This window comes from Neoarius graeffei, chromosome 6, assembly GCF_027579695.1.
Source record: "Neoarius graeffei isolate fNeoGra1 chromosome 6, fNeoGra1.pri, whole genome shotgun sequence".
NCBI classification, from domain to species: domain Eukaryota; kingdom Metazoa; phylum Chordata; class Actinopteri; order Siluriformes; family Ariidae; genus Neoarius; species Neoarius graeffei.
Genome location: NC_083574.1, coordinates 94,213,212 through 94,239,887, shown reverse-complemented (window position 1 = coordinate 94,239,887; position 26,676 = coordinate 94,213,212). Strand labels below are relative to the sequence as shown.

General features: G+C 37.8%; 1 protein-coding gene across 6 annotated transcripts in view; it reads right to left on the bottom strand.

The window, feature by feature from the left end:
• lekr1 (leucine, glutamate and lysine rich 1) overlaps positions 1-26,676 on the bottom strand; it is a 273,905-nt gene that overhangs the window by 70,847 nt on the left and 176,382 nt on the right. For all 6 annotated transcript variants that reach the window (XM_060924188.1, XM_060924185.1, XM_060924189.1 and 3 more), the window contains one exon: positions 26,502-26,574. In XM_060924188.1, the coding sequence (XP_060780171.1) occupies positions 26,502-26,574 (73 nt within the window). The remainder of the gene's footprint in view (positions 1-26,501; positions 26,575-26,676) is intronic.

Below are 26,676 nucleotides of genomic sequence, written 5' to 3'. Positions count from 1 at the left end.
CTTGAAAGTTTCTGACCCCTTTAGAATTTTCTATATTTCTGTATAAATATGACCTAAAACATCGTCGGATTTTCACACAAGTCCTAAAAGTAGATAAAGAGAACCCAGTTAAACAAATGAGACAAAAATATTATACTTGGTCATTTATTTATTGAGGAAAATGATCCAATATTACAGATCTGTGAGTGGCAAAAGTATGTGAACCTTTGCTTTCAGTATCTGGTGTGACCCCCTTGTGCAGCGATAACTGCAACTAAACGTTTGCGGTAACTGTTGATCAGTCCTGCACACCGGCTTGGAGGAATTTTAGCCCGTTCCTCCGTACAGAACAGCTTCAACTCTGGGATGTTGGTGGGTTTCCTCACATGAACTGCTCACTTCAGGTCCTTCCACAACATTTCCATTGGATTAAGGTCAGGACTTTGACTTGGCCATTCCAAAACATTCACTTTATTCTTCTTTAATCATTCTTTGGTAGAACGACTTGTGTGCTTAGGGTCGTCGTCTTGCTGCATGACCCACCTTCTCTTGAGATTCAGTTCATGGACAGATGTCCTGACATTTTCCTTTAGAATTCGCTGGTATAATTCAGAATTCATTGTTCCGTCAATGATGGCAAGCCGTCCTGGCCCAGATGCAGCAAAACAGGCCAAAACCATGATACTACCACCACCATGTTTCACAGATGGGATAAGGTTCTTATGCTGGAATGCAGTGTTTTCCTTTCTCCAAACATAACGCTTCTCATTTAAACCAAAAAGTTCTATTTTGGTCTCATCCATCCACAAAACATTTTTCCAATAGACCTCTTGCAGTCACGTGACCGGAATGTAAACAGCCGCCATCTTGTCGGTAAAAAACACCGCTGAATACTGCTGCACTTGTGTACAAAATGGATCAATTTCAACCGACGGACTACACGGCTCATTTTTCTAATGAATAGATAACTAGATATATGTCCAAAATAAACGACCTACAGATTAGTGACCCTTATCGCTTACCGGACGTAGTTTTCATGACCGTGTCAGTGGATATTGAACTGCCAGCAGAATACCCAGACGTGTATAATTACCTCATTAACTTTCCCTCGCTGTTCAGTGGTGAAGCACTGCGTGCTTATAAATCTCTGGACAGTTTTCTTTACAGAAATTCAGGATTTGTCAGCAACTCAGATGTGGCATCTTGTAAACAAGAAAATAACAATCCTCATTGGACGGGTAAGTCACTTAAGTATTGAGACCCCGCTGGTCTCGCGATCTCGTCCGGAATGTTGTGCATGCGATGGAAATCGCTACAAACTGTCATTTTCTGCTGGAAACCAATGTCCAGTAAGTCCATACGGTTGTAGTGGATATTGAAGTCCGGTACAGACGAACAACACGCAAAAGTACACACAAAAAACATAAATGTGCACAGGTAGGGAGAGCTTGTAGTCGCAGCATCCCCATCATGCGCCACCATATCCACTATTACGGTTGAATATTTTATATTATCAGTTAGATCAAGTATCAGTAGTCTATCACTATTACTGTATATATGGTATACCTGATAACAGCAATCCATTTTGCACGCCTGTCAGGGTCCCGTGGCAGCCGACTGTCAAGTGTATGTGAGCATCATGGGTTTCCCACACTTGAAAGGGAAGGACTCGGACACAGGATTCCACTCGTCTTATGTTTTATTGATTTTCAGTGGAGTTGACGTTGTAGTAGAATTGTATATAGTAGGGTTTTCCAGAAGAAAAGGTAGAAGCAGAAGTAGAAGTAGAAGGCGGAAATATGGCGTTTGACCAACAAGGTGGCATCTGTTTACAATCTGGATCGGATGTGACATCACATGCAAGTGCTCCATAGCCTTCTGGCTTGTCCACATGATCTTTAGCAAACTGCAGACGAGCAGCAATGTTCTTTTTGGAGAGCAGTGGCTTTCTCCTTGCAACCCTGCCATGCACACCATTGTTGTTCAGTGTTCTCCTGATGGTGGACTCATGAACATTAACATTAGCCAATGTGAGAGAGGCCTTCAGTTGCTTAGAAGTTACCCTGGGGTCCTTTGTGACCTCGCCAACTATTACACGCCTTGCTCTTGGAGTGATCTTTGTTGGTCGACCACTCCTGGGGAGGGTAACAATGGTCTTGAATTTCCTCCATTTGTACACAATCTGTCTGACTGTGGATTGGTGGAGTCCAAACTCTTTAGAGATGGTTTTGTAACCTTTTCCAGCCTGATGAGCATCAACAACGCTTTTTCTGAGGTCCTCAGAAATCTCCTTTTTTCGTGCCATGATACACTTCCACAAACATGTGTTGTGAAACTCAGACTTTGATAGATCCCTGTTCTTTAAATAAAACAGGGTGCCCACTCACACCTGATTGTCATCCCATTGATTGAAAACACCAGACTCTAATTTCACCTTCAAATTAACTGCTGATCCTAGAGGTTCACATACTTTTGCCACTCACAGATATGTAATATTGGATCATTTTCCTCAATAAATAAATGACCAAGTATAATATTTTTGTCTCATTTGTTTAACTGGGTTCTCTTTATCTACTTTTAGGACTTGTGTGAAAATCTGATGATGTTTTAGGTCATATTTATGGAGAAATATAGAAAATTATAAAGGGTTCACAAACTTTCAAGCACCACTGTATAGTCAAACATCTCTCACACTTCCTGTCGTATTATACTGCAATAAACCAAAAATAAGATTTTTTTTTACTAATTTCAAGCTTTGAATGATCTTGTTCCACGACACATTTTAAGAATTTATTTCTCAAAAGAAGCTTGAAATGAGTAAAAATATATAAACAGGCTGAAAGAGATCAATTTTGATTTATAATAATCTCAAAAGGAGAATTATGACATAAATTTGCATATTTTAATATATTTTCACTTGCTAGAACCTTTTTTTCTGGTACGATCGTCATTGATTTTTTTCTTATAAATACAGTTAGGTTCATAAATATTTGGACAGAGGCAACATTTTTCTAATTTTGGTTCTGTACATTACCACAATGAATTTTGAACAAAACAATTAAGATGCAGTTGAAGTTCAGACTTTCAGCTTTAATTCAGTGGGTTGAACAAAATGATTGCATACAAATGTGAGGAACTAAAGCATTTTTTAAACACAATCCCTTCATTTCAGGGGCTCAAAAGTAATTGGACAAATTAAATAATTGTAAATAAAATGTTCATTTCTAATACTTGGTTGAAAACCCTTTGTTGGCAATGACTGCCTGAAGTCTTGAACTCATGGACATCACCAGACGCTGTGTTTCCTCCTTTTTAATGCTCTGCCAGGCCTTTACTGCAGCGGTTTTCAGTTGCTGTTTGTTTGTGGGCCTTTCTGTCTGAAGTTTAGTCTTTAACAAGTGAAATGCATGCTCAATTGGGTTGAGATCAGGTGACTGACTTGGCCATTCAAGAATATTCCACTTCTTTGCTTTAATAAACTCCTGGGTTGCTTTGGCTTTATGTTTTGGGTCATTGTCCATCTGTATTATGAAACGCCGACCAATCAGTTTGGCTGGATTTGAGCACACAGTATGTCTCTGAATACCTCAGAATTCATCCGGCTGCTTCTGTCCTGTGTCACATCATCAATAAACACTAGTGACCCAGTGCCACTGGCAGCCATGCATGCCCAAGCCATCACACTGCCTCCGCCGTGTTTTACAGATGATGTGGTATGCTTTGGATCATGAGCTGTACCACGCCTTCACCATACTTTTTTCTTTCCATCATTCTGGTAGAGGTTGATCTTGGTTTCATCTGTCCAAAGAATGTTCTTCCAGAACTGTGCTGGCTTTTTTAGATGTTTTTTAGCAAAGTCCAATCTAGCCTTTTTATTCTTGAGGCTTATGAGTGTCTTGCACCGTGCAGTGAACCCTCTGTATTTACTTTCATGCAGTCTTCTCTTTATGGTAGATTTGGATATTGATACGCCTACCTCCTGGAGAGTGTTGTTCACTTGGTTGGCTGTTGTGAAGGGGTTTCTCTTCACCATGGAAATTATTCTGCGATCATCCACCACTGGTGTCTTCTGTGGGCGTCCAGGTCTTTTTGCATTGATGAGTTCACCAGTGCTTTCTTTCTTTCTCAGGATGTACCAAACTGTAGATTTTGTCACTCCTAATATTGTAGCAATTTCTCGGATGGGTTTTTTCTGTTTTCGCAGCTTAAGGATGGCTTGTTTCACCTGCATGGAGAGCTCCTTTGACCGCATGCTTTCTTCACAGCAAAATCTTCCAAATGCAAGCACCACACCTCAAATCAACTCCAGGCCTTTTATCTGCTTAATTGAGAATGACATAACGAAGGAATTGCTCACACCTGCCCATGAAATAGCCTTTGAGTCAATTGTCCAATTACTTTTGGTCCCTTTAAAAACAGGGTGGCACATGTTAAGGAGCTGAAACTCCTAAACCCTTCATCCAGTTTTAATGTGGATACCCTCAAATGAAAGCTGAAAGTCTGGACTTTATGTCCATGTCCATTATATAACTACAATTTGAATATGTTTCAGTAAACAGGTAAAAAAACAAACTTTGTGTCAGTGTCCAAATATGTATGGACCTAACTGTATATAGCACGCTTTGTGCCACATCCTGATTAGAATCTAAAACAAAAAATTAATAGAAATAAAGTAAAACATAAATAAAATCTACAGTGGTCTATGAGGAGGATGGCGGTTACTGAGTTGGGGGATAAGAGAATATACTGAGAAAAAAACTCCAAGATTAAAGTCATAAATTTTACGAGAAACAAAACTCCTGGGATTTGTTGTTGTTTAAAGAACCACATCAGTTCACTTTGTGAGATTGGATCGACATCATCACATCACAGACGCCACGGCTGAGCCGAGAGTTTTAGGAAACGCAGACTTTCCTCCTCGATCACACGATATAGAAGAATAAAGCACGAAGAGATTTTCAACATCATTTCCCAGAATGCACTGCAGCCAGGAAGCATGTGATTGTTGCACGTCCTGAATGCAACAGGAGATGAGTGTATAGTGCATAAACCGTACAGCTTTGTTTATTCCTGTCCCTTTTCGTGTCTTATCTGTTAATAAATGTGTAATTATTGTGTAAGAGCAGTTTGACGTTCCTCTCAGTGTGTGGATTCATCTCATTTGCACAAATCTCTGTCACCCTGAAACAGCTGAACCGACAGTTATAGGAGATTCAGTCAATGTAGTCAATTTGGTTCCTTGGAAAAAAACAACACTATTTTTCTGAATTTTATTTCCTGTAACTTTGTGACTTTTTTTTCTCATAAAATTTGTGACGTTTCTCTTGTAAATTTTTGACCTTTTCGAGTAAAATTTCTAACTTTTTTCTCATAAATTTGTGACGTTTTTCTCATAAATTTCTGACTTTTTTCTCGTAAATGTGTGATTTTTTTCTTGTAAAATTTGACTTTTTTCTTGTAAATTTTTCTGACTTTTTTTCATTCGTTAGTGATTTTTTTCTCGTAAATTTCTGACTTTTTTCTCATAAAATTCTGATTTTTTTCACATAAAATTTCTAACTTTTTTCTGTAAAATTTCTGCCTTTTTTCTGTAAAATTTCTCACTTTTTTCTCGTAAAATTTCTGACTTTTTTCTCATAAAATTTCTGACTTTTTTCTTGTAAAATTTCTGACTTTTTTTCTTGTAAAATTTCTGACTTTTTTCTTGTAAAATGTATGACTTTTTTCTCGTAAAATTTAAGACTTTTTTTCTCGTAAAATTGCTGACTTTTTTTCTCATAAAATTTCTGACTTTTTTCTTATAAATTTCTGACTTTTTTCTTATACATTTTGACTTTTTTTCTCGTAAAATTTCTGACTTTTTTCTCGTAAAATTTCTGAATTTTTTTCTCGTAAAATTTCTGAATTTTTTCTCGTAAAATTTCTGACTTTCTCTCATAAAATTTCTGCCTTTTTTTCTCATAAAATTTCTGACTTTTTTCTTGTAAAATTTCTAACTTTTTTCGTTAAATGTCTGACTTTTTCACATCCAATTTTTGACTTTTGTTTTCAAATTTGTGACTTATTTTCTCACAAATTTGTTCCTTTTTTCAGAAATTAATGACATTTTTCTCATAACTTTGTGGCTTTTTTCTCAAAAAATGTACTGCTTTGAGAAAATCTGAGTTTCTTCTCGTAAATTTACAACTTTAATCACAGAAATTCAGATTTTTTTTCCTTGGAATGTTACCCACCTTGCTCAGCTCTGTAATTAAATTTTTTTTAAATTTTTACCAACAATGTCCCCAATATGACGTCATATCAGAGTAAATCATTGCATTGAATTTGTTTTAAATCGATCCAAAGAATTAAATTGAGGATAAATCAGGTTTGTTGCAATGATTTCAAATTGTAAAGATCTGGATGGATTTATATTGCATTTGAATTTTGCACCTCACTCATCAGCTGGAAAACTTTCACTTGGATCGCCTGAAATAAAAAACCCCACTAAAATCTCTAAATATGATGACAAAATTCTGAAACATGACCAATATTAAAACCAAAATATTTAAAGATACCAAACAAAGAAGAAAATCTCTCATATCATATCTGATCAAGGAGATAAATGAGTCATTCAACGAGCGCTTTACTCCCATTACACCTGCTGATACAAATTGACAAAATATTTTACGATCTTTGAACTACAGTGTCTTGCAAAAGTATTCATCCCCCTTGGTGTTTGTCCTGTTTTGTCACATTACAAGCTGGAATTAAAATGGATTTTTGGAGGGTTAGGACCATTTGATTTACACAACACGCCTACAGTTTTAAAGGTGCACATTGTTGTTTTATTGTGACACAATAATTAAGATGAAAAAACAGAAATCTGGAATGTGCATAAGTATTCACCCCCCAAAGTCAATACTTTATAGAGCCACCTTTTGCTGCAATTCCAGCTGCAAGTCTCTTGGGGTATGTCACTCTTAGCTTAGCACATCTAGCCACTGGGATTTTGGCCCATTCCTCAGGGCAAAACTGCTCCAACTCCTTCAAGTTAGATGGGTTGCGTTGGTGTACAGCAATCTTCAAGTTATGCCACAGATTCTCAATTGGATTGAGGTCTGGGCTTTGATTAGGCCATTCCAATACATTTAAATGTTTCCCTTTAAACCACTCCAGTGTAGCTTTAGCAGCATGTTTAGGGTCATTGTCCTGCTGGAACGTGAACCTTCGTCCCAGTCTCAAACATATGGCTGATTCAAACAGGTTTTCCTCCAGAATTGCCCTGTATTTAGTGCCATCCATCTTTCCTTCAGTCCTGACCAGCTTTCCTGTAACTGCAGATGAAAAATATCCCCACAGCATGATGCTGCCACCACCATGCTTCACTGTAGGGATGGTGTTCTCAGGGTGTTGGGTTTGCGCCACACATGGCATTTCCCATGATGGCCTAAAAGATCAATTTTAGTCTCATTTGATCAGAGAATCTTCTTCCATGTGTTTGGGGAGTCTGCCACATGCTGTTGAGCAAATTCTAAATGTGTTTTCTTTAAGCAATGATTTTTTTTCTGGCCACTCTTCCATAAAGCCCCACTCTGTGGCGTGTACAGCTTAAAATGTTCCTATGGACAGATACTCCCATCTCCGCTGTGGATCTTTGCAGCTCCTTCAGTGTTATCTTTGGTGTCTTTGTTGCATCTCTGATTAATGCCCTCCTTGCCCGGTCTGTGAGTTTTGGTGGGCGGGGCCTTCTCTTGTCAGGTTTGTAGTGGTGCCATATTCTTTCCATTTTGCTATAATGGATTTAATGGTGCTCCCTGGGATATTTTTTATAACCCAACCCTGATCTATACTTCTCCACAACTTTGACTCTGACCTGTTTGGAGGCTCCTTGGTTTTCATGTTGCTTGCTTAGTAGTGTTGCAGAGTCAGGATCCTTCCAGAACAGGTTGATTTACTGTATATAGACATCATGTGACAGATCATGTGACACTTTGATTGCACACAGGTGGATCTTAATCAACTAATTATGTGACTTATGAAGTGAATTGGTTGGACCAGCTCTTATTTAGGGGTTTCATACGAAAGGGGGTGAATACCTATGCACACTCCAGATTTCTATTTTTTCATCTTAATTATTGTTTGTGTCACAATAAAACAACAATGTGCACCTTTAAAGTGGTCGGCATGTTGTGTAAATCAAATGGTGCAAACGCTCCAAAAATCCATTTTAATTCCAGCTTGTAATGCGGCAAAACAGGACAAACACCAAGGGGGATGAATACTTTTGCAAGACACTGTATATTTGTGTGACACACCGGCGCTGTTAGCACATGAATAATTCTTCTACCCTTGAAAGTTAATTTGATCTAACATTATTTAATACTGAAGAAATCCAATGATTGTTGTAAACCATTAGTTCGAGTTTGTTTTCCAGAGGACTGGATTTAGAGTGCACAGTGTATTGTATGGCGTGACACATGAGCTGAAAGTGGAAACAGATGTGGCTCAGTTGTCGTTTCTGCTGTTGTCGTTATTGCTAATGTTTTTCCTCCGAGCGCTGTGACACGCTGCTATCTGATAACCCGCTGGGTGTATACATGCGTGAACAAAGCGCAGGTCTGTGACACCACGTATCTACTTTCACATTCCTCTTCACATGTTCACTGCTGCAGTTTCACACCTCTGCACTTTGATAAGCGCCATGTGAACCGTCACGAGTTTCACGAGCTGAAAAGTCGTCAGGCGTACCGTACACACGACGCTTTAAACCTCATTTCTGACTCTGTTGAACTGATAAAAAGTCTTCTAAGTCAAGGGGGGGAAAAAAATTTCTGGTTGGCCAATACTGATATCATGACGCTCCAGTTTAAAGGCATCATGAATATATTTGTTGTCGAATCACTCAGCCCTCCTGTAGACTCCACCACTTTAATTTAAACAGATCACGTTAACGGAGTGAGAGTGTTCAACGTGATGCTCGCGTTTACAACCATTTAACCTCCTAGGGCCTAGCGGTCACATACGTGGACAGCACTTTTTAGAAATTCAGAACAAGAATCCACATATGTGGACATACTTTTTCTCAAAAAGTACATCTTATCAAAGATGATGCTTAGTTTTTATTCTAATCAGGTTCTAATAAGCCCAAATAGCAAAAAGAAATAAAAAATGCATGTAAAAAAAACAGCTTGGGTCTTAGGAGGTTAAAGGACATGGGACATGAAACATAAATGCACGCTATATCAGTTTCTTTCCATTAAAAATATGAAATAATTGCATCAACAAATACAAAATTATCTATTAAATTCAGCAAAATTGTTATATTCGTGATGATTATATGGCATTTCTGCTCGAGCTCCGATATGCATATTTTACAACCGGAAGAGCCGCTGTCACGTGATTATACGTCACAAAAACTTTCGGGTACAGCACAAGCGGGTAGATGAATATGGAGAAGTGTGAATCGTGATGATGACGAACGCGACAAAATAGTTTTTGTGTCTTGGATGACAAGAAAATTGTTTCGTTTTTAGAGTGTTTAACGTACATTGAACATCATGGTGTATTGCGACCTCCCAGTCAGTCAGACGCGCTGTCACTCCTGTTAGCAATGTAGCTAGGCTCAGCATGGCCAATGGTATTTTTTGGGGCTGTAGTTAGATGCGACCAAACTCTTCCGCGTTTTTCCTGTTTACATAGGTTTATATGACCAGTGACATGAAACAAGTTCAGTTACACAAATTGAAACGTGGCGATTTTCTATGCTATGGAAAGTCCGCACTATAATGACAGGCGTACTAACACCTTCTGCGCGCTTCGACAGCGCATTGATACCTTCACTTGGAGTTGTACCATTATTTTTTAGACAGGGCGGACGGACCAGGGCATTCGCCCGCCTGGCCGTGCCCGACGAGAAGCGCTCTCAGCCGGCTTGGGAGGCAGACGGCAGCCCCTCCTGGAAGTGTGGTTTTACCATGGGCCTCATGCGGTAAGGATTAGTATTATAATTTTGGGTGTATCAATTATTGATTATCATAATTCTGACTCGTTTCGCCATTTTGAATGTTTTCATCTCGGACTCTGGAAGCATTGTATCTCAATCAATCTCGAAAAATATCAGCAAAAAAAACCTAGCTTGCAACGGACTTTAGCTAGATCTATGATGAACTTTCAATGTATGATACAAAAATAATACTTCTTTCAACAGATCATTAGCCTTTGAGCAGAATTGTTTTTAACTTACCAGGAAGTGTTATCGAGCCGACCGCTTTCAGTTTCATGGGGATTGAATGAACTCTCACTCTCAGAATCATCTGACCCGTCAGAGTAAAGACAAGACCCATGTTCATGTGAATTTCCAGCTATCGGTTCGAATTGATAGGGTCTAACTTCACATCTCTGTGAAACATCGGGAATATCACTGTCGATGGTGTCCATTTCGGTAACCTGTTTACATTAGATACCCAAGCGCTGGCTCCTTGGAAAGTTTTTGTGACGTCACGGGTCACGTGACCATCTAGCTCATTAACGAATCCTTGTTTTACGCTGATGTATAAAAAAGTTGAATAATGTGATGATTTTCACATTTTTGACGCCCTGCAGTGATTTAGATGGCATTTCTTATGTCCTTTATACATAATTATACCCAGAAAAAAATCCATGTCCCATGTCCTTTAACCATGATCTCTGTTCCGGGATGATTTTGGGAATCTCGGGACGTGATCAGGTTTTAATCCTGAATCTCTATCCAAGGCTTGTTAGCTCATCCGGCCGACAGGTGATGAGTTTATGCCGTCATGTGTTGTCCGTCGTCCATCCGTCATCGTCCACATTTCATGAAAATCGCTTCTTCTGTCTCAGTTCTTCACTGATTTTAATTTTTTCTGGCAGGAAGGTAGGTCTGCCTGATGTGCATATAGATAGCTTCTACCCAAATTCGCATAATTGTAATTAATAATGAAGATATGGAGTAATTAATCAATCCCTAATGCGCAGTTTCCACACAAATCACTTCTTCTCCATCAATTCTTCACCGATTTTGATTCTTTCTGGCATGAAGATAGGGGTACCTAGGGTGCATAGAACTTCTACCCAGATTTGCTGAATTACAATTATTAATGAAGTTATGGACTAATTAAGCCTTAATGCCTCAACAAAAATCGCTTCTTCTTGGTCATTTCCTCGCCGTTTTGGATTCTTTCTGGCAAATAGGTCGGTATTCCTAGGGGGTAAAAAGTGTCTCTATATAGCTTGTACAGTGCTGAGCGTAAATGAGTACACCCCCTTTGAAAAGTAACATTTTAAACAATATCTCAATGAACACAAACAATTTCCAAAATGTAATATAAGATCTGTTTAACTTATACCATGAAAGTAAGGTTAATAATATAACTTAGATTGCACATTTTTTTCAGTTTTACTCAAAGTAGGGTGGTGCAAAAATGAGTACACCCCACAACAAAAACTACTACATCTAGTATTTTGTATGGCCTCCATGATTTTTAATGACAGCACCAAGTCTTCTAGGCATGGAACGAACAAGTTGGCGACATTCTGCAACATCAATCTTTTTCCATTCTTCAACAATGACCTCTTTTAGTGACTGGATGCTGGATGGAGAGTGATGCTCAACTTATCTCTTCAGAATTCCCCAAAGGAAATAATTTCTTTACACCACAAAGGTGAAGGCTACAAGAAGATCAGCAAAGCTTTACTTGTCACTCAGAATACTGTAGCGAAAGTGGTGCAAAAATTTAAGAAAGATGGAACTGCAACCATCTAACAGAGACGTCCAGGTCGTCCACGGAAGTTATCACCTCGACAGGAGCGTCTTCTGATGAGAAGGGTTGAAGAAAATCAGCATGCAAGTTCACTGCAGTTATCTAAAGAAGTAGAAAGCCAAACTGGGGTGACTGTTTCCCATGACACAATACGGTGTACGCTGCAGAGGAATGGCATGCACGGATGCCGTCCACGAAAGAAGCCTCTCCTAAAGCCTAGGCACAAAAAAGCCCGCCTAGAGTTTGCCAGGGCCCATGCTGACAAAGATGAAGACTACTGGGACTCTATACTCTGGAGTGATGAGACCAAGATAAACGTTTTTGGAACTGATGGCTTCAAAACTGTATGGCGTCGCAAAGGTGAGGAATACAAAGAAAAATGCCTGGTGCCTACAGTGAAACATGGTGGTGGAAGTGTCCTTATGTGGGGCTGCATGAGTGCTGCTGGTGTCGGGGAGCTGCATTTCATTGACGGCATCATGAATTCACAGACGTATTGCTCTATACTGAAAGAGAAGATGCTACCATCACTCCGTGCCCTTGGGCATCGTGCACTTTTCCAACATGACTAAACACACATCTAAGGCCACTGTTGGATTTCTGAAGAAGAACAGGGTGAAAGTGATTCAGTGGCCAAGTATGTCTCCTGATCTGAACCCAATCGAACACCTATGGGGAATTCTGAAGAGACAAGTTGAGCATCACTCTCCATCCAGCATCCAGTCACTAAAAGAGGTCGTTGTTGAAGAATGGAAAAAGATTGATGTTGCAAAATGTCGCCAACTTGTTCATTCCATGCCTAGAAGACTTGGTGCCGTCATTAAAAATCATGGAGGCCATACAAAGTACTAGATGTCGTAGTTTTTGTTGTGGCGTGTACTCATTTTTGCACCACCCTAATTTGAGTAAAACTGAAAAAATGTGTAATCTAAGTTATATTATTAACCTTACTTTCACGTTATAAGTTAAACAGATGTGAGATTAAACTTTGGAAATTGTTTGTGTTCATTGAGATATTGTTTAAAATGTTACTTTTCAAAGGGGGTGTACTCATTTACGCTCAGCACTGTATACAGTGTATATAGCTTACAACATTTATTGTGCAAGGAAGGTGGCTCACTTTAGATCGTTCCTTCTGGACTAGACGGGGCCCGAGTGAGCTACGCCGTCATTGACGGTCTCGTCTGTTAAAGCTGGAACAAAAACAGAACAAATGCAAAAGCTTTGTCGTGCTGTATTGTTTATACTGCAAAAGGTTTACTGGGAAAACAACCAGCTGGACCAAATTCAGTCAATAAAGCCAAATTATATAAATTGAGTTCTAATTTCTCACAGTGGTGGCTGACTTGCCAAAGATAAAAGTTGTGCTGAAACTGAGTTACTTTCAGCCTTTGTCCTTAATTCACTGGTCATTATTTTAACCACTTCCTCTTGTCCTACTTCTTCATTTCTTCCAAGACGATGTATACATGTCCGGTTTTTATCTTTATTCGGAAAATCCCCCTACGATATCCCTCCTCAGCTGTTTACACGGCTAATGAAAGTGAATGTTCCGGTAATATTCCCGTTTACATGTAGCCGTGCGTACTCTGATTTGATTTGTGTCCAACACACAGAGCCGAGCGTAAACAGGCGAGATGCCGTGGCCACAATCTGCCATAAAAACCACAAATGAGACCCATATTCCGAATGCGCTCTATACGGGTCATTCTAGAGCTCGGGGTCCATTTGGCGTCTCCGAGATGATAAACCTTTTGTTACTTCCCACAAAAGAAATCTTTATTGAACCAGTTGTGAACAATAATGCAAATGATGACAAACTTTCACCAACAGCGATGCTTGATGTACATTTTAGACCCAATTTATCCATAAAACGTTAATAAACGACCCCCACCCCTCCCCCCACATTATTGGCCGTCTTCGACTCCTGATTCATCCGTTCAACTTCAATAAACAGGAAGTGATTCAGTCTAACGGTCTGTTTTTTTTATCTTATTCTACGAACGGTTATAAAATTAATTGCGAAGCAAGTCAATTTTCTGTATTATGTGAAATTTCAGTCATAATAATAAAAATTTTTTTTATCCGTCCCAATGTTCTTGTCAACTCTGTTATAAAACTGCATAAAATCCACAAAGGCTTTTAATAATAATATACGCATGACACCCGCACCAAGTGATGTCACTATCTCTGGTGGCGAAGCTTCAGAAAGGCGGTGAGGTACGTTATGTTCCTTTTCTTCTCTCATTAATTTGAACAAAATGCTGAGGATTTTACACCAACAGGAGATTAATTATTCGTCAACTCTGTTATTGTGATATCGGAGCGAATCTCTCGCTCATTAAAAAAACCCGATAATTTGATTAAAATCCATAACATTCTGTTTTTATTAGTGCTGTCAAAAATGTTGCGTTATTAACGCGTTAACTTGACTCAATTTTAACGGCGATAATTTTTTTATCGCGAGATTAACGCTCTGTGACATGATGCCATGCCCCGCACAGCCAGAGTCCTCTGCCCTCCCCCGAAGAGCCACGGTGCTCGGCTTAGGTTTCGTTTTCCCATCGGCGGCTCCAGCCCCACTTTGCAGTGGCTGTGACAAGACGTGTTATGCTCTGCAATAAAAAAAAAAAAAAAAACATTGGTACAACCAGTGTTCGAACTATGCCGATATTTTCGGGGGGTCCCTTTTTTTCCCTTGGGGGGGTGCTTGCGCTTGTCTCAGAGCGCGGCTCTCCATCGCGCGCTCACTTCGGATATGCAAATGCTTCCCGTTACACATGATTGCTATGTCAATAAACATCATTTTGCCAATATTTTAGAGACCCCCCAACATTTCCCAAATCATGTTTTCAAGGGATCTCATGTCTGTTTCAGGGGATCTCGGATCCCCCGAGTACCCCCGTAGTTCGAACGGTAAGCAAGCCCATTCACTTTTTTATGCTGATAAGAGAATTACAATGGTTTTTCATGTGACAAAAATGTGCGATTAAATTGCGATTAATCGCGAGTTAACTATGACAGTCGCGACATTAATCGCGATTAAATATTTTAATCGCTTGACAGCACTAGTTTTTATACATGCCATGTGGTAGCTAGTTTGAGGTTAGCATGTGGAGTTAAGACACAAAATGGTGGGGAATGTCAACTCTGTTATCGTCAGTCCTGTTAATGGATTGCCCAGTTTAATGATAACATTTTTGAATTTTTGAATAAATACTTAAAGTCTTACAGGTTTAAGGTTTAATAATACTTGTAATGTTAAATTTGTGTTCTATGACAATAAAAAAGTTTAACGGAAAAAAAAATAATAATTCCAATTTTTTTGTTTTCTTTCAACACTTGAAAATGTACCCGCAATTATAGAACGGGCCATACACGTCCAAAGAGAGCTTCTAAAACCGGAATAATATCAACATATCCTCTGTGTCATAATCAGAAAATGATCAATTCAGAACGAGGCCAAATTCTCATCTCATCTCATTATCTCTAGCCGCTTTATCCTGTTCTACAGGGTCGCAGGCAAGCTGGAGCCTATCCCAGCTGACTACGGGCGAAAGGCGGGGTACACCCTGGACAAGTCGCCAGGTCATCACAGGGCTGACACATAGACACAGACAACCATTCACACTCACATTCACACCTACGCTCAATTTAGAGTCACCAGTTAACCTAACCTGCATGTCTTTGGACTGTGGGGGAAACCGGAGCACCCGGAGGAAACCCACGCGGACACGGGGAGAACATGCAAACTCCGCACAGAAAGGCCCTCGCCGGCCACGGGGCTCGAACCCAGGACCTTCTTGCTGTGAGGCGACAGCGCTAACCACTACACCACCGTGCCGCCCAGGCCGAATTCTGAATATCCAAACTGAATATGCTGTTTCTACGATCCGTATCAAGTTCCGAATAGTCACATATTTGGAATAATCATGGAATGTTCGTGTGCAATTAAACGTACTGTTTGTTTCCTCTTTGTAATATTTTGACTTCCTGATTGTAAAATAAAAAATAAAAAACTTGTTAGCGGTACATGTTCATTTCCAAAAAGTGACGGCTAAGCTAAGAAGACAAGGACCTGTTCAGAGGGTTTCCTGATCCCTGAGATGTCTCTACACGTTAGATGTTGGAGGATTTCCACATTCTGACATTTCTGTGGATGTAAATGATCTGCTCAGTGACAGGTGCCTGAGGCAGGCGTCTGCCTGTCTTGTAGTCAAACATCCGTCAATCAGCCAAGAAAAGAAAGGAATGTGAAGAGAAACGGTGTGAAATAGGATAGGATAGGATAGGATAGGATAGGATAGGATAGGATAGGATAGGATAGGACAGAAGGAATGCAGGAATTTCTGAGCCATTTCATGAAAATGTTCCTGTGCACAAAGTGAGCTCCATGGTGTGCTTAAGGCTGGAGGAGAAGAACTTCAGTGTCCTGCATATCAAGGGAAGCCATGGCCTAATGGTTAGAGAAGCAGCTTTGGGACCAAAAGGTTGCCGGTTTGATTCCCTGGACCAGCAGGAATGGCCCGAGCAAGGCACCTGACCCCTAATGTTGTACGCCGCTCTGGATAAGAGCATCTGCTGAATGCCTGTAATGTGTAACGACCTGACTGAAGTCAATTCCACTGAAGACCTTTAGGATGAACCGGAATACCGACTGCACATCAAAACCTAGTGGAACGCCTTCCCAGAAGAGTGGAGCTTATTATAATAACATGAATAATTCCGTGTAAAATTTCTGACTTTTTTCAAATTTAAATTTATGATTTTTGTTCTTGTAAATTTGTGACTTTTCTCATAATTTTTTTTAACTTTTTTCCCCATAAGATTTCTTTTTTTCTTGTAAAATTTCTGACTTTTTTCTCATAAATTTCTGAATTTTTTGCGACTTTTTTCAAAATTGTGATTTTTTTCTCAAAAATTTCTTCATCTCTTCCTTGTAAATTTGTAACTTCTCATAATTTGTGACTTTCCTCCTCATAAAATTTCTGACTTTTTTCTCATAAACTTATGAATTTTTTTTTCCTTGCAAATTTGTGACTTTTCTCATAAAATTTCTGACTTTTTTCCTCATAAATTTGTTCATTTTTTTCTCATAAATGTATGACCTTTTTCCTTGTACATTTGCAACTTTTCTAATAATTTGTGACTCTCTTCCTCATGGAAATTTTTCCCCGTAAAATCAGATTTTTCTCCTCCTAAAATTTCTGACTTGTTTCAAATTTGACTTTTTTTTCTCATAAATTTATGAATTCTTTCAAAATGGTGATTTTTTTCCCCTCATAAATGTATGACTTTTTTCCTTATACATTTGTAGCTTTTCTCATAATTTGCGACTTTCTTCCTCATAAAATTTCTGAGGGTTTTTTATTCCAAATCTGTGACTTTTTTCTTGTAAATTTGTTCCTTTGTTCTCATGCATTTCTGACTTTTTTTTCCTTATAAGCTTATTATAACAGTAAAGAGGAATAAATCAGTAGTGAGATGTTCAACAAGGGTGTGATGATCAGGTGTCCATATACTTCTCATGCTAATACGGCACGGGATTAGTTCATACGCAGACAGGGTTTGTGTACCGTTTGCTGCCTTGAAAGATCTTCATAATGATGATGACAGAGCAGAGCTCCGAACAAACGTGTGTTTCACTCACAAAACGTTGTGTGTGACTTCATGATGTGACACAGATCGACACGCTCATCGGCTCCGACTGCAATCGGCAATGAAAGGGAAAAGGACACGTCTGAGAAGACTGAAAACTGTGACACAAATTCTGTGATTTCTGGGTGAAAGAAAGAAGTAGAGATGGTGTGTGTGTGTGTGTGTGTTTGTCTGATAGTGCAATCATGCATGACTGACTGAATGACAGTGAGGAATGTGTGGTGTGTTTTTACTTCTGTACCATATCTCTAAAATGTTACAGTACAAAAACTATCTAAAACTCTGTCTATCTCTTATCTCTCTCTCTCTCTATCAGTGTTTCTCTCTCTCTCGGGATCATGTGTTTTTAAACTAACCCTAACCACTCATGTCAGGGTAACCACGGTAACAGGCTGATCTGCAACACAACAAACATGTCAGATGCGTGTGTGCGCAAGCGTGTGTGTGTTTGTGTGTGTGTAATGTTGGAGGTCGTGCGGTTGTTATGGGAGCGTGGTGCACACAAACATGATTTCTTCATTCCCTCAGAAAGCTTTAATCACACACACACACACACACACACACACACACACACACACACACACACAGATTTAAACACTATATTACACACTATAGCTCGGGATCAAAAGGTCACCGTTTTTGCATTAAAAAAATTAAAATGGGTATCACAACATCAGTGTGTGTGTGTGTGTGTGTGACTGTGATTGGTATCAGAATCAGAGCTGGTATCTGGTGGTAAGGCTGATTTATGCTTCTCGCACGGGGGTGGGTGAACTATTTATCCTTGCACGTCATCTGCGCGTGTCCTCTAGTAGGCGCTATCGTGTGAAACACACCAGAATTTACTGCTTTTATACATCGAAGACGAGCGGAACAAAGAACAGGAGTTCGGTTTCACTGTCGGAATAATATACTGAAAATAGCACGGGCAAAATATTGCTCGGAAACAAATCTACTGGGGAAAAGAAACCCCAAGTGTATGATTACAAACCAAGTGAACTCTCACTGAAGGTATTTCTGAAGTGTTTTAACTCGTCTGTATTCAGCAGGATGAGCGGCGGGAAGAGAAAGTCCCACTGTGTGCTCAGGAATGAGGCACAAAAACAACTCCAGAGTGTTTAAATCTGCAGGGTTAAACGGGCCGTTATAAAGATCTACAGCCGCTACAGAGCCTCACACTTTATCTGTTTATATTCGCACAAGATCGTGATAGTAGACTCCCCATTTTCACGAGAAGAAGCAGCATCTGGAAATGCGTAGGAGGAAATGCGATGCGCACAAGTGGACCAATCACAGCTGTTACTGGCACCCTTCAAGACCATGTGTAAAAGGAGCACTACTTCTGATAAAATAATGTTATCAAGCAGCTAAAAAGACCATTAAAACAATCAAGGTTGTGATTAAAAAAAAGATTCACAAGCCGGATAAAATCAAAATGATGTTGGTAATCCCCCCCCCAAAAAAAAAAAAAAAATGTCCTGACCCCAGAACAGTGAGGATGAGGGAGGAAAAAGATCTCAAAGATCACAGTTCCAGAATGATAAGTTTTAACCCCCAGACTTCAGCTCACGAACTACGAGTGGAGTGAAAACATGGCAGAGCCCAGAAACTTCACTGTGAAACGTGGAGGTGGATCACTGAGGCTCAGTGAAGATGGAGCATGAATTCTGATGAGTACTCGGGTATTTTAGTATGAAAACCGGGAAGGCTCTGCTAGAGGGAAAACAAAAAAAAAATTGATTCCAAACATTCTTCGAGATCAACACAGAAGGAGCTGAGATCCAGTAGTAGTTATAATAGTAGTCATAGCAACAGCAATAGCACTAACAGTAATAGTAGCTGTAGTAGAAGCAGTAGTAGTAGTAGTGATAGCATTAGAACTATTAGTATTAATAGTAGCAAAAATATTCATAATTGTAGACACAGTAGTAGTAATAATAGCAGTAATAGTGGTAGTAGTGATATTGCGATATTTGTAATAGTGATAATAGGAGTCAGTCACAGCAACAGTAGTAGCAGTAGTAGTAATAATAAATAACATAATAGTAGTAATTATATTTGCAGTAGTAGTATTGGTAATAGTAATATTAGCATTAGTAGTAACTGTATTATTATTATTATTATTATTATTATTATTATTATTATTATAGTATCATTATACTGTACATAATAATAATAATAATAATAATAATAATAATAATAATGTTACTTTTTTACCAATAATAATTTTATTAATCTCTTAGACATGGGTATATTCATAATCTAAAATTTGGTGGTATGTATTTATATACACACACACACACACACACACACACACACACACACACACACAGACAAACAATAAAGCTATATAGAAATATGAAATTGCGTTAAGAAAAAAAATAATATAGTAGCAGTAGTTAGTCACAGCAGTAAAGTATTATTATTATTATTAGTAGTAGTCGTAGTTAGTCGTAGTATTGGATTATTATTATTAGTAGTAGTAGTCGTAGTTAGTCATAGTAGTAGTAGTTGATTGTTATTATTATTAGTAGTAGTAGTATTAGTAGTTAGTCATAGTATTGGATTATTATTAGTAGTAGTAGTAGTCATAGTTAGTCATAGTATTAGTAGTAACTGATCATTATTAGTAGTATTAGTAGTTAGTCGTAGTATTGGATTATTATTATTAGTAGTAGTAGTCGTAGTTAGTCATAGTAGTAGTAGTAGTAGTAGTAGTAGTTGATTATTGTTATTATTAGTAGTAGTATTAGTAGTTAGTCGTAGTATTGGATGGTTATTATTAGTAGTAGTCATAGTTAGTCATAGTAGTAGTAGTAGTAGTAGTAGTAGTAGTATTAGTAGTAGTAGTTAGTCGTAGTATTGGATTATTATTATTATTAGTAGTAGTAGTAGTAGTAGTAGTAGTAGTAGTAGTCGTAGTTAGTCATAGCAGTAGTAGTTGATTATTATTATTATTATTATTAGTAGTAGTAGTAGTAGTAGTAGTAGTTAGTCGTAGTATTGGATTATTATTAGTAGTAGTAGTAGTCGTAGTTAGTCATAGTAGTAGTAGTTGATTATTAGTATTATTAGTAGTAATAGTAGTAGTTAGTCATAGTAGAAGTAGTGGATTATTATTATTATTATTATTAGTAGTAGTAGTAGTAGTAGTAGTAGTAGAAGTCATAGTTAGTCATAGTAGTAGTAGTAGTAGTGGATTATTATTATTATTATTATTATTATTAGTAGTAGTAGTCATAGTTAGTCATAGTAGTAGTAGTTGATTATTAGTATTATTATTAGTAATAGTAGTAGTTAGTCATAGTAGAAGTAGTGGATTATTATTATTATTATTATTATTATTATTATTATTAGTGGATTATTATTATTAGTAGTAGTAGTAGTAGTCATAGTTAGTCATAGTACTAGTAGTGGATTATTATTATTATTAGTAGTAGTAGTCGTAGTAGTCATCATAGTTAGTCATAGTAGTAGTAGTAGTTTATTATTATTATTATTATTAGTAGTAGTAGTAGTAGTAGTTACTCATAGTAGTAGTAGTAGTGGATTATTATTATTATTATTAGCACCTAGAGATAATGAGATGAGAGATTATTATTATTAGTAGTAGTAGTAGTAGTAGTCATAGTTAGTCATAGTACTAGTAGTGGATTATTATTATTAGTAGTAGTAGTAGTCGTAGTAGTCATCATAGTTAGTCATAGTAGTAGTAGTTTTTTATTATTATTATTATTATTAGTAGTAGTAGTAGTAGTTACTCATAGTAGTAGTAGTAGTGGATTATTATTATTATTATTAGCACCTAGAGATAATGAGATGAGAGATTATTATTATTAGTAGTAGTAGTAGTAGTAGTCATAGTTAGTCATAGTACTAGTAGTGGATTATTATTATTAGTAGTAGTAGTAGTCGTAGTAGTCATCATAGTTAGTCATAGTAGTAGTAGTAGTTTATTATTATTATTATTATTATTAGTAGTAGTAGTTACTCATAGTAGTAGTAGTGGATTATTATTATTATTATTAGCACCTAGAGATAATGAGATGAGAGATTATTATTATTATTAGTAGTAGTAGTAGTAGTAGTAGTCATAGTTAGTCATAGTACTAGTAGTGGATTATTATTATTAGTAGTAGTAGTAGTCGTAGTAGTCATCATAGTTAGTCATAGTAGTAGTAGTAGTTTATTATTATTAGTAGTAGTAGTAGTTACTCATAGTAGTAGTAGTAGTGGATTATTATTATTATTAGCACCTAGAGATAATGAGATGAGAGATTATTATTATTAGTAGTAGTAGTAGTAGTAGTCATAGTTAGTCATAGTACTAGTAGTGGATTATTATTATTATTAGTAGTAGTAGTAGTAGTAGTCATCATAGTTAGTCATAGTAGTAGTAGTAGTTTATTATTATTATTAGTAGTAGTAGTAGTTACTCATAGTAGTAGTAGTGGATTATTATTCATTCATTCATTATCTCTAGCCGCTTTATCCTTCTACAGGGTCGCAGGCAAGCTGGAGCCTATCCCAGCTGACTACGGGCGAAAGGCGGGGTACACCCTGGACAAGTCGCCAGGTCATCACAGGGCTGACACACAGACACAGACAACCATTCACACTCACATTCACACCTACGCTCAATTTAGAGTCACCAGTTAACCTAACCTGCATGTCTTTGGACTGTGGGGGAAACCGGAGCACCCGGAGGAAACCCACGCGGACACGGGGAGAACATGCAAACTCCGCACAGAAAGGCCCTCGCCGGCCACGGGGCTCGAACCCAGGACCTTCTTGCTGTGAGGTGACAGCGCTAACCACTACACCACCGTGCCGCCCTGGATTATTATTATTAGTAGTAGTAGTAGTAGTTATTACTATTATTATTATTAGTAGTAGTAGTAGTAGTTATTACTATTATTATTATTAGTAGTAGTAGTTAGTCATAGTACTAGTAGTGGATTATTATTATTATTATTAGTAGTAGTAGTAGTAGTAGTCGTAGTAGTCGTCATAGTTAGTCATAGTAGATTATTATTATTAGTAGTAGTAGTAGTGGATTATTATTATTATTAGTAGTAGTAGTAGTAGTTAGTCGTAGTATTGAATTATTATTATTATTAGTAGTAGTTGTAGTTAGTCATAGTAGTAGTAGTTGATTATTATTATTATTAGTAGTAGTAGTAGTAGTAGTTAGTCGTAGTATTGGATGATTATTATTATTAGTAGTAGTAGTAGTAGTCGTAGTTAGTCATAGTAGTAGTAGTTGATTATTATTATTATTAGTAGTAGTAGTTAGTCATAGTATTGGATGATTATTATTATTATTAGTAGTAGTAGTCGTAGTTATAGTAGTAGTAGTTGATTATTATTATTATTAGTAGTAGTAGTAGTAGTTAGTCGTAGTATTGGATTATTATTATTATTATTAGTAGTAGTAGTAGTAGTAGTTAGTAGCAGCAGTGGATTATTATTATTATTATTATTATTAGTAGTAGTAGTAGTAGTAGTAGTAGCAGTGGATTATTATTATTATTAGTAGTAGTAGTAGTAGCAGCAGTGGATTATTATTATTATTATTATTAGTAGTAGTAGTAGTAGCAGTGGATTATTATTAGTAGTAGTAGTAGTAGTTAGTCATAGTATTGGATGATTATTATTATTAGTAGTAGTAGTAGTCGTAGTTATAGTAGTAGTAGTTGATTATTATTATTAGTAGTAGTAGTAGTAGTAGTTAGTCGTAGTATTGGATTATTATTAGTAGTAGTAGTAGTAGTAGTAGTAGTAGTTAGTAGCAGCAGTGGATTATTATTATTATTATTATTATTATTAGTAGTAGTAGTAGTAGTAGTAGCAGTGGATTATTATTATTATTAGTAGTAGTAGTAGTAGCAGCAGTGGATTATTATTATTATTAGTAGTAGTAGTAGTAGTAGTAGCAGTGGATTATTATTAGTAGTAGTAGTAGTAGTAGTAGCAGTGGATTATTATTATTAGTAGTAGTAGTAGTAGTCATCATAGTTAGTCATAGTAGTAGTGGATTATTATTATTATTATTATTATTAGTAGTAGTAGTAGTAGAAGTAGTCATAGTTAGTCATAGTCAAAGTACTAGTAGTGGATTGTTATTATTATTATTATAAGTAGTAGTAGTAATAGTAGTCGTAGTAGTAATAGTAGTAGTAGTGGATTATTATTATTATTATTAGTAGTAGTAGTAGTAGTAGTAGTAGAAGTAGTCATAGTTAGTCATAGTCAAAGTACTAGTAGTGGATTATTATTATTAGTAGTAGTAGTAATAGTAGTCGTAGTAGTAATAGTACTAGTAGTGGATTGTTATTATTATTATTATTAGTAGTAGTAATAGTAGTCGTAGTAGTAATAGTAGTAGTAGTGGATTATTATTATTATTATTATTAGTAGTAGTAGTAGTAGTAGTAGTTAGTCTTAGTAGCAGTAGCATCCCAAAGGACCTCCTCTATGGAGAACTGATAAGTGGCAAACGCCCAAGAGGCAGACCAAAGCTGCGTTACAAAGACATCTGCAAGCGTGATCTCAGAGCCCTCGGATTTAACCTCCAGTCATGGGAGACCCTCGCCCTCGACAGAACTGCTTGGAAGCACGACGTCAGACAAGGCTTTCGAGAGCATGAAGAAACCCTGGTGCTTTAGTCTGCTGAAAGAAGACAGAGGAGAAGGATACAGCAGCAGCAGCAGCCCAGAAGGAGCAGTCCAATAACAACCAACAACCATGTCTACCCAACCTGTGAGTGAGACTGTACCTCAAGAATTGGCCTCTACAGCCACAGCTGATGTTGTACCACTCAAAGTGCGATACCATAGTCGACACGACTGATGAATGCCAATTATCATTATCATTATTATGATTATTAATAGTAGTAGTAGTTAGTCACAGTAGTAGTAGTGGAGTAGTCATAGTAATAGTAGTGTTATTATTCATATTATTATGAGTGGTAATAGTAATAATAGTAGTATTATTGGTCATATTATTATTAGCAGTAATAGTAGCAGTAATAGTTAGTCATAACATTAGTCATAACAGCAGTAGTAATATTAATAATAGTAGTATTACTTTTTTAAAAATATTAAAAAAAATGTTTACTTGTGTGGCTTGATATGATAAGTAAGAGTAGTAGCATCAGTTATTAGTAAAAGCAGTAGGATTAGTAATTAGTAAGAGTAGTGGGATTAGTAATTACTAAGAGTAGTAGGATTAGTAATTACTAAGAGTATGGGGATTAGTGATTGGTAATATTAGGATGATTGGCAATTAGTAAGAGTGGTGGGATTAGTAATTAGTAAAATCAGTAGGATTAGTAATTAGTAAGAGTAGTAGGACTAGTAATTACTAAGAATAGCGGGATTAGTAATTAGTAAGAGTAGTGGGATTAGTAATTAGTAAGAGCAGTAGGGTTAGTAATTACTAAGAATAGGAGGATTAGTAATTAGTAAGAGTATTTAGGATTAATAATTAGTAAGAATATTGGGATTAGTAATTAGTAAGAGTAGTGAGATTAGTACTCAGTAAGAGTAGTGGGATTAGTAACTCGTAAGACTAATGAGATTAGTAATCGGTAAGAGTATTGGGATTAGTAATCAGTAAGAGTAGTGTGATTAGTAATTAGTAAGAATACTGGGATTAGGAATTAGTATTAGTAGTGTGATTAGTGATTAGTAGGAGTGGTGGGATTAGTAATCAGTAAGAGTAGTGGGATTAGTAATTAGTAAGAAAACTGGGATTAGGAAATAGTATTAGTAGTGTGATTTGTAATTAGTAAGAGTGGTAGTCATAGCAGTAACAGTAATAATAATAATAATAATAATGTTCAAAACCACAGCATGTTTGTTTAATTATTTATTAAAGACTGTAAGCTGGCGGCACGGTGGTGTAGTGGTTAGCGCTGTCGCCTCACAGCAAGAAGGTCCGGGTTTGAGCCCCGTGGCCGTCGAGGGCCTTTCTGTGCGGAGTTTGCATGTTCTCCCCGTGTCCGCGTGGGTTTCCTCCGGGTGCTCCGGTTTCCCCCACAGTCCAAAGACATGCAGGTTAGGTTAACTGGTGACTCTAAATTGACCGTAGGTGTGAATGTGAGTGTGAATGGTTGTCTGTGTCTATGTGTCAGCCCTGTGATGACCTGGCGACTTGTCCAGGGTGAACCCCGCCTTTCGCCCGTAGTCAGCTGGGATAGGCTCCAGCTTGCCTGCGACCCTGTAGAACAGGATAAAGCGGCTAGAGATAATGAGATGAGATGAGACTGTAAGCTGTTAGAATGGGCCTGTAAAAACACAACAACAACAACGCAGTACTCCACAGAGACGCAGTGGTCCGTGTTGGACTCAGTAACCCGGGTTCTGTCCTCTCGCGCGTGAGACAGACAGGATGTGGGAGAATGACAGGTGGAGTTTAGGGAGGATGGATGAAGTGCTGAGCAACTCAAAATAGTCAGCAGAAAGATCATCCTCCTGCAGCCTGCCAGGTCACACAGCCCGAGTGTGTGGGTGAGAGAGAGAGATGAAGGAGACAGAGCGCTCCCCCTCTCTCTCACACACACACACACGGGTGCGAACACACGGCTGGCCGGTGTCAGGAAGAGGAGATAAGCAACAGGGAGGACGAGAGATGGTATTGGCTGTAATGTTCTCGGAGTGATCAGGGCTTTTAGGCAGAGTGCTGGACAGCTTAAACAGTAAGACAGATGGAGTGAGACGGGTCGGTTCTGTACGAGAGACCTGGACTCAGACAGGAAGTGACCGGGATATTGGGAAATACTGGGAAAATATTTAGGTTTTGAGGCTATACTTTCATGAAATCAGAGATCACAGTGGAATGCGAGAAAATCACAGTATTAAGCACGTTTTAAAATAACATTTTTGTGTGATTTTGTTGATGTTTTCGATTACGTTCAGTGAAATATTTCATTTGGTTTTCATTTCTGTTCTGATATTGTTTCAAATCTCTGCTTGCAAGCACAGACATGTGACACACAGCACGCTGCGAGTTCTGTGAATGAGGCCAAGATATGTTTAAATATGTGTGTGTGTGTGTGTGTGTGTGTGTGTGTGTGTGTGTGTGTGTGTGTGTACTTACTCCAGCAGTGTCTCCACCTCATGGTGACTTTTCTGGAGCTCTTCCTGCAGGCTCTCCACTTCCTGTTTCAATGCTGATGGAATGAAGCAGCCAATCAGAACTCAGTAAATCAGAATGACATCATCATCAGAGTGGAGTGACTGCTGCCATAATGAACATCGTGAGAACGTCACCG